The following is a 16,590-nucleotide window of genomic DNA, read 5'->3' as shown; positions in this document are numbered from 1 at the left end:
TAGAAAATATATATAATTTTATAAAAATTTGGACTTTTAACTAAGAAAAGTGGAGCATTTTTTCCCAAAAAAAAATTTGTTTTTTGGTGGGGCCTTAGGCCTAGGCCTAACTTGCCTAGCTGGCCCTGACTATTACTATATTAGTACTTAGAAAATGCTAGGTAACAACTGGTACAACAAGGAGGAAGCAAACAAGAGCAAAGAAAAGTGTATCAATTATCGTTAAAATAAACAATAAATTAATTAATCAAGTAAAACAAGGAAGTTGCAATAACCTAGGCAACGCGTACTTGAAATGGATTTGAATTATGTATTTTTATATATCTATAAAAAACTGAAATAAAAGAAAATAATGGAGCGGGTTAAAAGTAGCTAAACATTTGCCACCTGAAGAAACACAATTAAGTTGCATCCTCTCTCTCTCTCTCTCTCTCTCTCTCCATTTGTCATTATGCAACATAAATCATGGATTATCATCGGAACAATCTATGCAACTCTAGTGCAAGTATGCCTAACTCTTGGCTCCATTTCGGGAGATCATAAGATAGTCAGCTTGCCAGGGCAGCCAAAGGTTAATTTCCAGCAATATGGGGGATACATAACCATTGATGAAAGGCAACACAGAGCTCTTTTTTACTATTTTGCTGAAGCAGAAACAGAACCAGCTTCAAAGCCTCTAGTACTTTGGTTGAATGGAGGTAAATTCACATTAATCTAGTTGTTAAACTCAACTTCAAATCCTTACTGACTTGTAAGAATTGAAAAGGAAAAAAAAAAAAATTTTGAAATCCTTGAATGAATTTTGAAGGTCCTGGTTGTTCATCAATTGGTGCCGGAGCATTTTGCGAGCATGGGCCCTTTAGACCAAGTGGAGACATTCTGGTCAGAAATGATTATAGCTGGAATAAAGGTATACCCATAAAACTTTATCTTCAACTTTTTGGATGTGGAATGTGCATGTGTTCATAACATTATTATTCAAGTGAAAAAGGAAGGTCTATTTTCTAAATTTCACTTTGCAACAGGAGCAAATATTTTACTCAAGTAAATAGTTGGATTTACTTTTAAGTTTCTCTTTTGTTACTGTTACAGAAGCAAATATGTTATACCTGGAATCCCCAGCAGGAGTTGGATTCTCCTTCTCTGCTAATAAATCCTTCTATGACTCCGTGAACGATGAACTCACAGGTTTTGACTTCAGAACTTCTACCTTCAAGCCTAAGAGTACCAAAGAAAGAGATATTCTTATTATTTTGCAAATATCATTATTGAACTGAATTAATTGATTTCATTAGCTAACTTCAGGTGTAGCGTAAATGGGCTTACATTTATACTTCAGACTGACATTAAAACTATGTAGCATCATTTCATTAAGCAAGAAAATCTGGAGATTTGTTCCCATAGAAAAGATGTTGTCCATGGTGGTAGTATTTTATCTAATATAGATTCCAAATTTGTTCATCAACAGCACAAGATAATCTTGAGTTCCTTCAGCGCTGGTTCACAAAATTCCCAGAATACAAAGGTAGAGATTTGTTCATCACAGGGGAGAGTTATGCAGGTATATTATAAGTAGATAAATATAACTTGCTCTTGATGAAATCACACAAAAATTTAGAGAGGAGAGAATGCTGAAAATGCTGCTTCTTGCTAGGACATTATGTTCCACAACTCGCACAGCTCATTATTAAGCAAAATGTGAAGTTCAATCTCAAGGGCATAGCTGTAAGTAAAAGATCACAATTTAGAAAGAAAAATGAAGTTAAATGCAGTACTTTTTAGGCAATGTGCTCAAACTTTCTTGCCTGCAGATAGGGAATCCTCTACTGGAGTTCAATATTGATTTCAACTCCAGGGCTGAGTTCTATTGGTCTCACGGATTGATATCCGATTCAACTTATGAAAGTTTCACTTCCATCTGTAATTACTCCCAAATCAGAAGACAGTCAACAAGTCGCAGTCTCACTCCTGTTTGTTCTGGAGTAATAAGACAAGTTTCAAGAGAAATTAGTAACTCCATCGACACGTATGATGTCACTCTTGATGTCTGTTTACCATCAATTCTTTCACAAGCCCAGGTGTTGAATCAACTGGTGAGGCTCAGCTTTTTCTCAATTCAAATTTTCTTCTTTGCATGCCTTATACGTGTATGGAAACTCTGTTTCCCGTTTCTTTTACCTACATGTTTTCCTCTGGGCTAATTTGATCTCACTTACAGCAAGATACAGAGAAAATAGATGTTTGCGTGGAAGATGAAACAGATAAGTACTTGAACCGGAAAGACGTACAGCAAGCTTTCCATGCTCGACTTGTTGGAGTCTCCAATTGGACTTTTTGCAGCGAGTAATAATCTTACACTTCTTGATGTTTGTATTACAATCAAATAGTATTTAAATTTTCCTTGCCTCTTTAAAAATGAAAAGATTCCGTCACAAGAGTAACATGACAAGGACCCCTAAATATTAAAATTGTTTCAATTAATTCCAACTCCTCAACAATGTGTTAATTATAATATTATTGTGATGGATCAAGAAATTTAAAGTTGTCTAAGTTTGAAATCATTTTCAGTGCTTCAAATATGTTGGTAAGTAGTTAAGTACCACGTGACCAACATAAGCTTCTTGTTAATAGTATGCATTGTTTTTCTCCTCTGACCATCATTTATGTTAGGACGTGCACTTTCAAAGTTATTCATTATTTTACCTGATAAGCTCTTCTTTCAAAGTTAGTTTATGGTTGTGTTCTTTTATAACAGTGTCATCAAATATGAAATGCAAAATCTTGAAGTACCTACAATCCATGTTCTGGGTGAGCTTGCCAAATCAGGCATCCGGGTCTTAGTATACAGGTATATAAAAATATGATTAATTTAGTTAGTTTATCATCCATGATTTCATCAAATATGTAAGTCTGTCAGATTAGAAATAATGATGAATATTGCACCTCTATAGTGGAGACCAAGATTCTGTCATCCCACTTACTGGGACACGAACACTCGTAAATGGACTTGCCAAGGAGTTGGGACTGAATACAACTGTGCCTTACAGAGCGTGGTTTGGAGGAACACAGGTTAGTTTATGAGAATAAGTTAAATAACAAACATAAATGTTACTATGCAACCTTTACTTAGTCTTTCACATTTCTGATTTACAGGTTGCTGGATGGACACAAGTATATGGCAATATCTTATCTTTTGCAACCATTAGAGGAGCAGCTCATGAAGCTCCATTTACACAGCCAAAGAGATCACTTGTGCTATTTAGTTCAATTTTGGCAGGAAGGACAATGCCAGAATCACCCTCATTGACCGAGCATTGAGCAAGTTCTTAAACAAATGAACAAGATTTAAGCAACCATATTGTTTCGTTTTGAATTTTTTTCATCAACTTCTCATTGCAACAAAATGTACTGCAGAAGTATAATTCAATGGTTGCCCTTGCTGATTTATTGGTAAAAACCGTGTATGTCCTGCCATGATATGTTATATAGCAAAAATCTATACTGCCAATTAGGTTATCATTGACGGCAGAGGCAGAGGAATTGATAGTTTGACAACCAGCAATTGACTAGATGTATTATTCTAGTAGGGCTTGTGTGAGTTTTAGAGACCGTGGGAGGGAAGTATGATGCCGGAAGTGTTAAAGAAATTGAAAAATGATCAAAAAAATAATGGACTTTGATACACTTTCTTTAAGGTGATAATCGCCCCCACACAAAAGAGTTTAATATTTAGGTCATTAATAATAAATGCATAGCAAATCTAAAGTTTTCTTTTAAAAGAAATTCTTACAAAATTTGTGTATTTGACTATGATTTTGGTCATTAATTTATAGATAAGTCTCTAAAAAATTGAAAAATGAACCGAAAATAAAATAATGGGACTTCCTTCGCAAAAAATAATGTTCTAGAGCCATATGTCCATAAGTTCTCTCAATCATCTTATTTGTTAGTGTGTGTTACTTTATACACCCGCAAAAAGCTTTGTAAACTTTCAATATGGGACAAGTCCTAAAACATATACCTACATCCTTTCATATCACAATCTACGATACAAAGTTTTTAATAGGAAGCACAAAGTAAATTTTATTTTAATTTAGCCTTGTTTTTGTAATTCAATAATTTGGATTAACCAAGCCAATAAGAAATAACGTTTTCTAAGTCAACTAGAATTTGAGTTTTGTTTTAACTCAATGGAAACACTTCACAACTTTATGGTTAATAAAAAATTTCCTAGGAATTTTTCAACATTGTAGTGTTAAATTATATTTATTGTTTCTTTTATTCAGTTTTCGTGTTGTCTTACTTAAATTTTAGTATGAAAGCAAAATTCGGGTATATTAATTTAACTAAAGCATGAGGTTCAACATGACTCATCCTCCCACTGACAAGCCACTTCTTTAGCTCCCATTTTCGTTCAAGGACACCCACAATGTAGTTCCAAATTCATCATCTTCGTGCCTAAAGTGGTCTTGATCGTTTGGAAATTGAATTTGGAACCACAAATAATGCTCATGCGTCATGATTGAAAAATGACAAGGTTAAGTCACCACCAACTTTGCTACCTAAATGTGAATATAAACCAAGTGTTTTTACCAAAAGAATCCAGAATATATTTCTGATCAAAAAAGAAAAAGAATCCAGAATATGTTTGCATTTTGCACCCATTTTTGGTGGGAGTGGCTTTGAGTAAATGTGGGCATGAGTGGCCATTATATTCTTCTGGAACTCATTTCGAGCTTTCCCTTAAGGCAGCTTAGATGGTTGGCTGCGTGTAATGATGTGAAGCGCTGATTAAATTAATAGGCCACTTGGGGTTTTGGATGAAGCAATCAAACAAATACCTAGAAAATAATTCTACTTTATGAGAAAAAGTGATGCCCAGGTGCTTGTCCTGATTGCTCTTTTATTGCAGGCAGAGGCAGATTGATCTTGGATATAATTAGGAACTTAAAACTTTGGTACATGCTTTACCCTTGACATCTATGTCGCTTGTATTTTGACTTTAAACACCATACCTCAACTCAATCCTAAGATTTAAGATGCATTCTTGTTTTTTTCTTTATCTGATGACATAGGAGAACTTCACTCAAACTAGTTGCACGTCACAAAGCATACTATATTGAATATCATAAAAGAAAACATGCATACTTGTTACTAATGGTTTCTAACAAACCCACTCCACATTTCTTGGATGAAAACACTTAATCCAGGAAGGTCGGTAACTATACGGTGCTGAGTTGGGGACTACTAGCAGTAATTGCTGACATTCTAGAGCGACAGGTAGAGTACATGTGTATTCTTTCCCTGAACTTCCTTTACTACAAATTTTGTTACGTGAGGATTATTGGGTTATACATACGAACTAAAACTTCATTCGCTGCATGTCTCTTTCATAGTATCAGAAATATACTGCTTGATCTGTAGAATTATACCACATTAAAACACCAAGTTGCAATGTAGTAAAAAAAAGATGTTATTGTCATGAATATCCTTACTCAGATAACAGAAAAGTTTAAGTTTCTTTCATCTAAAGGAAAAGCACAAAGCAGAATTGAAATGCCCAATAGCAGGATAAGGTAAAATACTAATTGCTACCAGATGACTCAGATCTACTAAGACGTATCATGAACTATTTCAACATGGAGCATAAAGTCACAGGTCATATAGTAGTACATTATTCAAGAAGTGTCCCCAATATATCTTCATCCCGATACAGATGATAGCTGAAATGAGTTCAAAAAGAAATCCCATTAGAATTTAATCACAAAAATCATGCATCATACTTGGATATAATGAAATGGATCACATTTGAAACAAAGTTAAACAACAGAGAAAGTAAGTAGCTCAGGGTTGGAGACAACAATTTTTTTTCTTGGAACTGTTGTTCTAAGAAATGAGTAGATTAACATAAGAAATTTCTTCTCAATTCTTTTTTCCTTAATGTTATTGTTGGGGAGATTAGACCTTAGAGAGATTCAACTGAGTAGGTAATATAACATATGTGAACACCACTTAATCCAAAAGCTTACACTTATGAGTTTGAGCTCAACTATGTTATATCAACCACTTGCTCTGGTCATTCTTATTTAACATGAGACTTCGGTCACATGTGTATACTCAACAGTTATTTAGTTGAATGCTAGATTTAAAAAAATAAAATAAAAAACTTTCTTGAGAAAGAGAAGATATTTTATGTACACGGGAGGCATACACAACAATTTACTTTATTACATAGGAAGTATACACAAAAATCTAAAATCTTTTCTAGAATAATACTGAAAAGATTTATAATCTAAATGAAAGAAATCTACAAGTGAATGCCTATCATTATTTCCCATACAATGAGATCACTCAAACATAGATCTCACCAATGAAGAGATTTCATCTCCTCTTGATATATTAGCATACAAAGTGTCAAACAATAATTGCACAAATTACAATTCCCAAATCATGAAAGCTCTTACGAAGTGAATATTCCAAGGTCTTTTTTTTATGAGTAATTAATGATATTATATTGAAATAGGAGATTACTTCATGTTCACAATGATGAACACAAGTATCTAGAAAATTACAAAGAAATGAAGAATCATACAGGAAATCCAAGTGAGTCTTGGAACTCATGAATGGCACTGCGATGAGTATAACCCCATGCACAAAAGCATCGTTGTTTGCCACAGAAAATTGAGAACAAATCTGGAAATAATTCTTTTAGAGGTTGACTCCTGCACCAAATGTTGTACAAAACCTCACTCTATGACCATCCCCCACCACATAATAAATGTAGCTCACAAATCTCTCCCAACCCACCAGGATGCTTCGCCAAAGGCTACAGCCATATGTACTTCTTACAACCCTCATTGTCTACTGACCCTGATCTTACTCATACTTCATTCTAACAACCTATCTCCATAGATTATGATCTCCTTCCATCCCATATCTGCATAGCTATTTACCCAACAGAGTTTGATTAGAAGTGCACAATTTTCTTAACCCCCCCCCCCCCCCAAACCCCATTTTTTATTGGGGTACAGGCACCATTCCACCCTCCACAAGATGGAATTTGAATAATCCCCCAGCACTCCCCACAAAAAACTCTGCCACAACCTTTCCAAACTATTAACCACATTATTGGGGATGGTAAATAGCGATAAATTATAGGATGAGAGGCTAGATAACGTACTTTTTAATTCTTATTAGCATATATTTCAAATTAGTCTAGTTTGCAATTGTCTGTTATGTTTCAAGTCTTTGACGTAGTGCAAGTAGATTAGTTTGATTTCCTATTTTCCATACACCAGTAAGTCTTCCAGCAATCATATGTTGGTCCACATAAGGTAAACATATCCATCCAATGCATTGGCAATAATACTCCAAACGTTATGTTAATGACAAGATAAAAGTTATTCAAAATCACATCAACAATTACCCATAACTGTCCAGCCTAGTATAATGCGATTACTTCAGCTAAGGAACTTGAAAGGTTAGCTTCTACAAAATGGGGTTTTAAGTTTTAATGACCTCAAAACCAACATCCAGTCTATCTGTCATATGATCAAAGTTCCTACCATGCATGGACCCCCAACAGCAACATGAATGATGGATAACTGTCCATCACGGCAAACACCTAATCTGCACAGAAGAGGGAGAAAAAAGGGGGGGGGGGGGTGTGATGTAGGAGACACAAGAAGATTTTTATTTAATATTATTTATGTTTGCAAGTCAATTGTAATTTTATGTTTTAGGTCCTAGTAGTTTATTAGGCTATTAGTATTTTAATTTGGAAGCAAGGTCATTTTTGTAATAAGGCAATTAGGGTTTCCTAGCCAATTAAAACTAGGGCTTAGCAATCCTTTATAAGCAATCTATTGTATTCCTTGAGGGTATAGTTGATATTTTGATGAATGAAGAAATGGCCGTTTGGTCTGGTACTAACTCTAGGTCCATCCTAAGTGCTGACTCCTAGTAATTTCGCCGCTTGGTGCGGACTCTTAGGTCATATCCCTTTATTTTATTATTGTTTCAATTTTGTTCTAGTTGTCCTACGTCAATTTTGGTATCAAAGCAAACACCGATTTGTTTGAAGCATCATCGCAAGTCAAGAAAAAGACATTCACCATATTTTTCCACCACTAGAAATCCAGCCACCATACCACCTTCAAAATCCCTTCGCCACATCTCTACCAAACCAACATCAGAAAACCATCAGTCAATACCCACAGGGCCACATGTATCAAGCCACCAAAAGGTTACCCATCAACCCAAGCCCTTTGACCCAACAACCAACAAACCCCACAGCCAGACTTGGTCAAGTTCTTTCAAAAGGTTCTTCACCCGCCACCACCCATTGGAAAGCCAACGCTACCATCCCAATAAATGATTGAAGCGCCAACCTATTCCTCGGCCACTTTGAGTTCCTCCTTTGTCTCAGTGCAACACCACTCCACCTTGCCGTCTCAGAGTACCGCGTCGCCAACCCACTCCACCAGAACAGTACCGCAAGAATTCGTTAATGTCAATCTCACCCTGTCGTCCCAAAGCCCCTGCCCACAGCCATCACAAGACTACTGCTGTTGCAACAAATAGCCAGTCCATCAAGCCCACATCAGAGGTAACCCGATAGTCCCATCTAAGTTCTTTCTTCCTAGCGGCACTAGCCTGTTTCACTCTCAATACACACTTGTTTCAGCCCATAAAAGACATACCAACCCAACTTGCCACTTAAAAAAAAAACCACTAAACCCAGAAGCCAACCTGTGCGCTTCAACTTTGAGCAGAAAATTTAGTTTCAACCTCTGCATTTCACTATTTTGTGCCTCATAGCTGAAAATGACTTCCTTTGATGGAAAGCTTGAGAAGCAGCTTAAAGATAGAGAATTTGAGAAGCAAATTAAGGAGGCTGGGAATAGACTCCTTAACCCCCCTTCCTCCATTGATGATCTTCTCACTCTTCTTGATAAAGTTCAAAATTTGTTAGCATATGTGGAGCAAGAACCATCCAAATCAATGCGAGATTCACTTTTACCCTCAGTGAAGGCATTGATCACTAATAAATTTTTGAGACATGCTGAAATGGATGTGAAGGTTTCCGTTGTATCTTGCATTATTGAGATTACAAGGATAACAGATCCAGATGCCCCATATAAGGATGAGCAAATGAAAAAAATATTTCAATTGATTGTGGTAGCATTTGAAAATATGCCTCATGTGTCTACTCACTCTTATAAGAAGGTGGTTTCAATTCTTGAAACCATTGCAAAGGTCAAGTTATGCTTGGTGATGCTGGATCTTGAGTATGATGCATTGGTTGTTGAGATGTTTCAAAGTTTCTTAAAGATAATTAGGTCCAACTATCCACCTGATGTACTTTCAGCCATGGAGACAATTACGAATCTGGTCATAGATGAAAGTGAAGACATTTCCTTGGATCTTCTCTATTCACTTTTTGCTAGTGTAAGAAAAGAAAATCAGATTGTTTCACCTATGTCGTGGAAATTGGGGGAGCAAATGATCACTAGGATTAATGCCCAACTAGAAAAGATAATGGCACCCACTCAAAAACAATGCAGCAAGCTTGAGGGTGCACATGACGTGAAAGTTGAAGTTGTTGAATGTGCTTCTGATCAACCCTCCATGGTGCTTAAAGATCTACATCTTGGAGAAGTCTAAGAGGTTAAAACCACACTGTTTCCTATGGTTCATAAGGTTCAAAACGAGATTATACTGATTCCACACATTGATTTTGTTACTCCAAATGAGTTTGATGTGGTGGAATTCAAGGTTTTTCTCTTCCCTGTGCTCCCTAAGGTGATTCCAGACTTGAAGCAAGTGTTACTTGTCAACATCCTAATTCTTCAATGCTTTAAAACTCAAGGTCAAGTTTTCTCCAACCAGAGGAGAATGATGCGGGAGACCCAAGAAGATTTTTATTTAATATTATTTATGTTTGCAAGTCAATTGTATTTTTATATTTTAGGTCCTAGTAGTTTATTGGGCTATTAGTATTTTAATTTGAAAGCAAGATTATTTTTGTAATAAGGCAATTAAGGTTTCTTATTAAAACTAGGGTTTAGCAATCCTTTATAAGCAATCTATTGTATTCCTTGAGGGGATAGTTGATATTTTGATAAATGAAAAAATGGTCGTTTGGTCTTTCTTTGGTTTAGTGCTGACTCCAGGTCCAGGTACTGACTCCTAGTGGTTTCCCCACTTAGTGCTGACTCCAAGTAAGGCCTAGGTGCCGACTTCTAGGTCATATCCCTTTATTTTATTGTTGTTTCAATTTTGTTCTGGTTGTCCTGTGTCAGGGGAACATTGGGATGCAGCAAATCCTTTAAAAATCTGGGAATTTTTAGAATATATTGTTAGAATCAAAGTTATCAGGCTGATGAACTGGAGTGTAATTTCTCAAAGTGAACTACAATTTGAATTTCCAAAATGAAAGAGTAATTGGAAACCAACTATGGTAATAACCAATGATCACTAGCTCCAAATGAGATCTCCTTTTATAAAAAGCATAGCGGAGGGTAAATCATGGGTTTAAGACCCACCAAGTGCATGGATCACTGGTACACAACTCAACATGACAACCTTCTAGTTGCCTCCTTTCTTAAGAAACACTCACAGAACCTAGTAATGTGCTAACATAAACATGAAATTGAGAAAAGAGGAGCAATATATTCAAGCATTGTTGTCAAATCAAGTATTCTGCCATGTATTCTACAATATACATAAAATACCCAACTATATTGAGAAAGAAATAGAGAAATATATGCAAAAAATAAACTAATTTTCATACACAAACGCAATCAAATTATGTGCAAAATTTCAAATCTTCATCTTGAATATCTGTAAAAAAGGAAAGAAAATATATATATACACACACACTAGCCTCTGAGCACTCGCGTGAGGCTCTTCTATTTTTTTTGGTAAAAGTTAATAATTTACATCTATTATAATTAAGAAATTTTTTTTTTTCAAACAAATAAAAAGAATAAACTTTAGAGATAAGCAGTAACTGTAATTTCTTTTTTAAACGTGAAGGGAAAAAAAATCCTAAATTTTAGAAATTCTCTTTTTGAATTCAAAATGAAATTTGTTATTTGATATTTATGACCCTATTTTTAAATGAAGTCAGCCTTCATTAATGAGGGTATTTCTTAGCCACATAAAAGTCCAGTTGAAAGAGCGAAATCCTCTTATATATAGTATAGATATATATATATACACACGCACACTTCCACCAATGTTGAAAATGTGAATCATAAATGAGGTTAAAAATTGAGCACCTTTTGTGAGGACAGTTAAAGAAAATAACAACAATCAAAGCTTGAGCCCCAAAACTTTTTCCATTTTCATCCTCCTCATGAGTCCTACGCCTCGAATTGGGTTACTCAATTCCCTCCAATCTCTTATATCACATCCATTAAATTTTTTTATCAAAACATCTTTTCCATATGTCTTTAATATCAACTTCCTTTACTAGCACTCTTTGATCTTTAACTTTAATGCTCTTGACACAATTTAAGTTTCTTGCTTTCATTTCCCTTGTCTTAACAAGTTTATAAATGTTCTTCTTTTTCATTCTTTACTTCCCTTTTTGCAACATTATAATTTTCATAAGCGGCCTTATCTATACGTATAGGTAGACTTCTATATCTCTCTTTAATCTAACAGTTGCTTGAACATCCTCATTCCACCACCAAGTCTCCTTATTCAGTCACCCATATCCTTTAGATTCTCCAAGTACTTCTTTAACCACTCTATTCGTCTAGACCCAACTTGTTTCTCTCCCTTCAAACTCCACCACTTATTTCTTGAGTTTCTATCTAATATCTTTTCTTTTCTATTCTAATGCAAATATCTAGTACCAACAACCTATGTTGAGTGGATACACTTAACAACATCTACTATCAAATTATCAAGTAAGGATGAGATCTATTTGACTAATATTTGTCCCATTTTAAAAGTTATTAAGTGTGATTCCCTCTACCGAAACTAAGTATTTCTTAATATCAAATCATATGCTGTTGCAGAGTCTAGAATGGCATCTCCTGATTCATTCCTTAATCCTTACTCCATATCCCTGGCCTCCACAAACTCTTTCAAAACCTCACATTATCTTTTCTAACATGACCATTTAGGTCTCCCCCAATAAAAAATAAAAAAATAAAAAAAAATCCCATTCTTCCAACCCTATTTAAGGAGCATATGCATTAACTATGTTAATTGTCACTTCTCCTAAAAAAATTATATGAACATAATTCTATCCCCTATCCTCCCCTAACCTCAACAACTTCTTTATGAATTTTATCCATGATTATCCCTACCACATTTCTAATTTAATCTTTTCATGTATACCATAATTTATATCTTGTATATGTTTCTCAATATTTCTCCAATAAAAAGAAAATAAGTCCTTAAATGTTTTCTTTTTTAATTTAAATTTAATTACTTAACAAACAATGAAAATTAATTTTTATCCAGAAATTTCAACAATAAGAACAACCATGCATTTGAAATTGAAAAAAGGAGGAAAATTGAAGCTTTTTATTTTAATAAGTGTTGACCCAAATGGGAGGCGAGGGCTTTATGAGGCGTGGTCTCCAACCACTCATGATACCCCTTGGGGTAAACAAACTGAAGTTTTTGTAAAGTTCTAGAGAGAAACAAACCACAAAAACTATGATGCAGGTCCATATCAAACGTATAAAAAAATTAAAAAAACCACAGAAAGACATACTATTACAATATATAATTAAAAAAGCACAACAGCTGGAAGAAGAAAATTACACATACTCTTTATCACCAAGCTTCACTTGAGTTCCGCCAAATTCAGGTAAAAGGACAGTGTCTCCTTCTTTTACGCTAACAGGGATCAAGTTTCCCTCTCTATCACGAAGCCCGGAACCCACAGCCACAACTTTTCCAGAGTTCATCTAAAGCATCAAACCAGAGAAAATCTCACTAATATGAGTCTTAAACTGATGTACCAAATAAGAACAAGGACATAAGGATAAACAGAAGAACAAAGCATCACACAAGAAATTGCAAACAAATGGCTTATGCTAATAAAGATTGATATTTTCTCTGCCAGTTTGCTAAGAATCAGTAGCAAAGGAAAGAACCACGCACTTTAAATTTAGATATCTTTCATTTTTGAGGACCCAAAACTCAAAATTTTCCCAATAGCCCAATATAGCTTTTCTCCCCCACATACAAAAGCCTCTTTTTCTCCAACTGAATAACAAGAACAATAACTAGACAAGTATGACCCCTGGCACCGGATAATGCATATAAAATCATAATATTCTAACCAAACAAATTCAGAACAAAGAAAACATTATAACAGAAAAAATGTTCTGTTTAATATTCACTAGGAATAACCAGTACCCACTAACCAAAAATATATCAAACAGAGAACAACACATTGATTCTAACACATTTATTGTGTCAATTTAGTTATACAAGAATGAAAATTTCTCCATATTTTATCCACATAAACAGTACCCAGAAACAGAAAATCATCACCTTCTGTCTACTTGCTGAGAAAACGATGGAAAACATAGAAACAAATTTAAAAAGCAACAAGCTTTGAATCTCACACTCAACTCAACCTAGTACATTTCTTTGACAGTATTTTACAAATATTTCGAATTAACGGAAACCACAAGACATGAGACTAAAAAATCATTCATGGGTTTACTTAATTTTCCTAAGATTTCTCAGAAAACCAACACATTGATTAGAAAAAGCATATAAAGATACAACCTTTATTCAAAAAATTAAAAAGTGGGTGTTGTTGTAATTGAAGAAATTAGACCGACCTTGGTGGCCTTCTCAGGAAGCAAGATTCCGGCATTGGTTTTGACAGGAGGGACGACTTTCTCGATCAAAACGCGATTCAGCAGTGGAATAAAACGCTTAGCCATCTCAGAAAACCAGAGAAGCAAAGCACAGAGAGGCCGAGGTTTTGAAAAGTCTGTTTCTATGTAGGGTTTTACTAATAATATAAGGGTTTATCAGTTTGTCTGGGACTGGAAATTGCAAAAAAGTCCTGACGGGGAAAAATAGACTTTTGCCCTTAATTATTAAAATATTTAGCACAATGTCCCTTTTGAAACTATTAATTATTATATCTCTATTTTGAAATTTAATTTTTTTAAAATTGAGGTTTAAATAAATTCAATCACTTAAATTTTTAAAAAAAATTTAAGTGGAACTTGACATTGCTAATGTCGAATTACACTTAAAAATATACACAAAACTCGATTTTGAGAATATCAAATTTTACACAAAACTCAATTTTATTAAAATTGAGTTTCAAAAACAAGGGCATTTTGCTAAATAGTTTCAAAACAGGGGTATTTCACTGCATAGTTTCAAAATTAATAAAATTGAGTTTCAAAAATAAGGGCATTTTGCTAAATAGTTTCAAAACAGGGGTATTTCACTGCATAGTTTCAAAATTAAGGGCAAATGCTCATTTTCCCCCAAGTCTGGATCTCTCTTTATAGTTTCTGGAAGGGTTATTATGTAAATTCACATTTGATCTAAGGTTGTCAATGTAAAGTTTGACCTCAATTAAGGTTGTGCATACAACCCACCGACCTAACCCAACCTAACTCAACATCACATTTAGTTTTTCATGAGCTAATAAGTTGGATTGGGTAATTTATTTTTTAAGCTTAAGTTGGGTCGAGTTCAAGTTAGCATAATCGGCAAACCATTTAATCCAGGTAATCGTTTGTGACTATATTTAATCTTGAAAATAATTGAAATCTTGAAATTGTAACAATTTTAAAGGGGTTTACAATTTTGTCGTTTTGAATCTCATTTGTTGAAAATTGTTTCAAATTTTATTTTTACTTAATCTATTCTTTTTTGGTGTGGATGGAAAGTCTATTTCTTATAAAGGATTTGGTAGCTTTAACTTAAAATGGCCTCCTATTTAGTCATTTGGTAACTCTTTTAATTGAGGGTCATGTTAACGGATGTCTTTAGGGCAATTGTTAATAAACTATAATAAGAAAATTTTGATATCACTTTTATGGGAAATGTAAAAAGTTGTCAACAACATTTATTATTTTATCATTCTCCCAATAAAATGTTTCTAAAATTAGTTATTAAACGAGCATTGGTATACATTTCCCTTTAATCAAATATTAAGGATATTATTGACTCACGTGTATAGGGGTTTTAGACTTGTTAGAGTATCAACTTTGGGTGAGTTTGGTTCAGCTTTTTGAAAAAATGCATAATGAAAAAGTGGAGTTTTGTAAAAATGCATAATGAAAAAGTGGAGTTTCAAAAAACTGAGTGTTTGGTAAAAGTTGTTAAAAAGTGCATAATGAAAAAACTGAGTGTTTGGCTAGCACTTATAAAAGTGGCTTTTTGAGGGGTAAATGACCAAAAAGAACAATGTATATATAAGGGAATTTATTTCATACTTTTTTTTTTTATGTGAGTTTGTTTCATACTTAAATCAATTACTTCATCATACTTAAATCAATTTTTCTCTTTCTAAAAAAATTATTTTTTTCTTATCAATATTAGCTAATAATAACCTACCACTTAAGATTTATTGTGAAAGTATTGTAAAAATATTATGATAAAAATTGATAGTAATTTTAATTTTAACATACTATTAAAATTATTTTTTTCTCTTTCTAAAAAAATTATTTTTTTCTCTTTCTAAAAAAATTATTTTTTTCTCACCAATATTAGTTAATAATAGCCTATCTTAAAATTTATTGTAAAAATATTCTGAAAATATTATGATATAATTTCTTTTTTCTCCCTTTTTTTTCTCTCCACACACGTGGCTCTACTTCCTTTTTTTTTTCTCCTCTTTTTTTCTCATCCACCCACGTAACCACACTCTTTTCTTTTCCTTTTTCCTTCTTTCCTTCTTTCCTCTACCATCTTCAGTCCAGAACATTCCCAGCTCTCTTTCTTTTCTTTTCTTTTTTTTGCCTCTTAGCACTTCGGTCCAGAGCTGCTCTGCTTCTTCTTCTTTTTCTTTTTCTTTTTTTTTTTCTCTTAGCATTTCGGTCCAGAACACAGCTCTGCTTCTTCTTCTTCTTTTTTCTTTTTTTTCCTCTTAGCAGTTCGGTCCAGAACACAGCTCTGCTTCTTCTTCTTTTTTTTTTCTTTTTTTTTTCCTCTTAGCACTTCAAATCGGAACACATCGGAACCAACGCCAGAACTCATCCTTTATTCTTTTTTTTTCACACTCCAGAGAAGAAGATGATGATGATGATGATGATGATGATGAAGATGAAGATGATTGAAACATAAGGATTTTGGGATTTTGAGTTGATTTTGAGTTGGGTTTGGGATGGGTTTTCCGGATTTGAGTTGATTTTAAGTTGTTTTTGTGTTGATTTTGAGTTATTTTTGGTTTGGTTTTGTTCATTCTGTGTTCGGAATATCAAAGGTTGAAATGGGTTTTGTTGATTGTGGGGGTAGACCGGTGAAGAAGCAGAGGAAGACGAAGAGGAAGAAGACGAAGAAAAAAGACACAAATGAGAGATGAGGGCGTGAGAGAACTAATGGGTATTTCGGTCTTTTTTATTATTGCAACGGTAATAT

At 34.1% G+C, this 16,590-nt stretch overlaps 2 protein-coding genes across 2 annotated transcripts; one reads left to right on the top strand and one right to left on the bottom strand.

Annotated features, from left to right (window-relative positions):
* The first annotated feature begins 320 nt into the window (after positions 1-320).
* Positions 321-3,571, top strand: LOC115953114 (serine carboxypeptidase-like 45). Its single transcript, XM_031070620.1, has 10 exons — positions 321-698; positions 809-910; positions 1,093-1,188; positions 1,469-1,561; positions 1,655-1,725; positions 1,812-2,093; positions 2,219-2,343; positions 2,756-2,848; positions 2,952-3,069; positions 3,154-3,571. Exons 1-10 carry the CDS (start codon positions 452-454, stop codon positions 3,316-3,318), a joined length of 1,392 nt encoding a protein of 463 aa, XP_030926480.1. The 5' UTR covers positions 321-451; the 3' UTR covers positions 3,319-3,571.
* Positions 3,572-5,449: 1,878 nt separating this feature from the next.
* Positions 5,450-14,012, bottom strand: LOC115951350 (10 kDa chaperonin-like). Its single transcript, XM_031068564.1, has 3 exons — positions 13,824-14,012; positions 12,796-12,935; positions 5,450-5,723 (listed from the first exon to the last, which is right to left on the bottom strand). Exons 1-3 carry the CDS (start codon positions 13,926-13,928, stop codon positions 5,675-5,677), a joined length of 294 nt encoding a protein of 97 aa, XP_030924424.1. The 5' UTR covers positions 13,929-14,012; the 3' UTR covers positions 5,450-5,674.
* Between the last annotated feature and the right edge of the window lie 2,578 nt (positions 14,013-16,590).

The sequence above is a fragment of the Quercus lobata genome, chromosome 7, assembly GCF_001633185.2.
Source record: "Quercus lobata isolate SW786 chromosome 7, ValleyOak3.0 Primary Assembly, whole genome shotgun sequence".
In the NCBI taxonomy this organism is placed as follows: Eukaryota; Viridiplantae; Streptophyta; class Magnoliopsida; order Fagales; family Fagaceae; genus Quercus; species Quercus lobata.
This window is presented reverse-complemented; position numbering and strand designations above follow the sequence as displayed.

What these genes read in the sequence shown, in the direction of transcription:
- LOC115953114 (XM_031070620.1), top strand. Translation starts at nt 452, where the DNA reads ATGCAACATAAATCATGGATTATCATCGGAACAATCTATGCAACTCTA. An exon ending in CCCAGGTGTTGAATCAACTG is followed by an intron (nt 2,094 to 2,218) that starts GTGAGGCTCAGC and finishes TCTCACTTACAG; the next exon opens with CAAGATACAGAGAAAATAGA. An exon ending in AATTGGACTTTTTGCAGCGA is followed by an intron (nt 2,344 to 2,755) that starts GTAATAATCTTA and finishes CTTTTATAACAG; the next exon opens with TGTCATCAAATATGAAATGC.
- LOC115951350 (XM_031068564.1), bottom strand. Translation starts at nt 13,928, where the DNA reads ATGGCTAAGCGTTTTATTCCACTGCTGAATCGCGTTTTGATCGAGAAA. An exon ending in TTCCTGAGAAGGCCACCAAG is followed by an intron (nt 12,936 to 13,823) that starts GTCGGTCTAATT and finishes TTGATGCTTTAG; the next exon opens with ATGAACTCTGGAAAAGTTGT. An exon ending in GTGAAGCTTGGTGATAAAGA is followed by an intron (nt 5,724 to 12,795) that starts GTATGTGTAATT and finishes AACTCATTTCAG; the next exon opens with CTATCATCTGTATCGGGATG.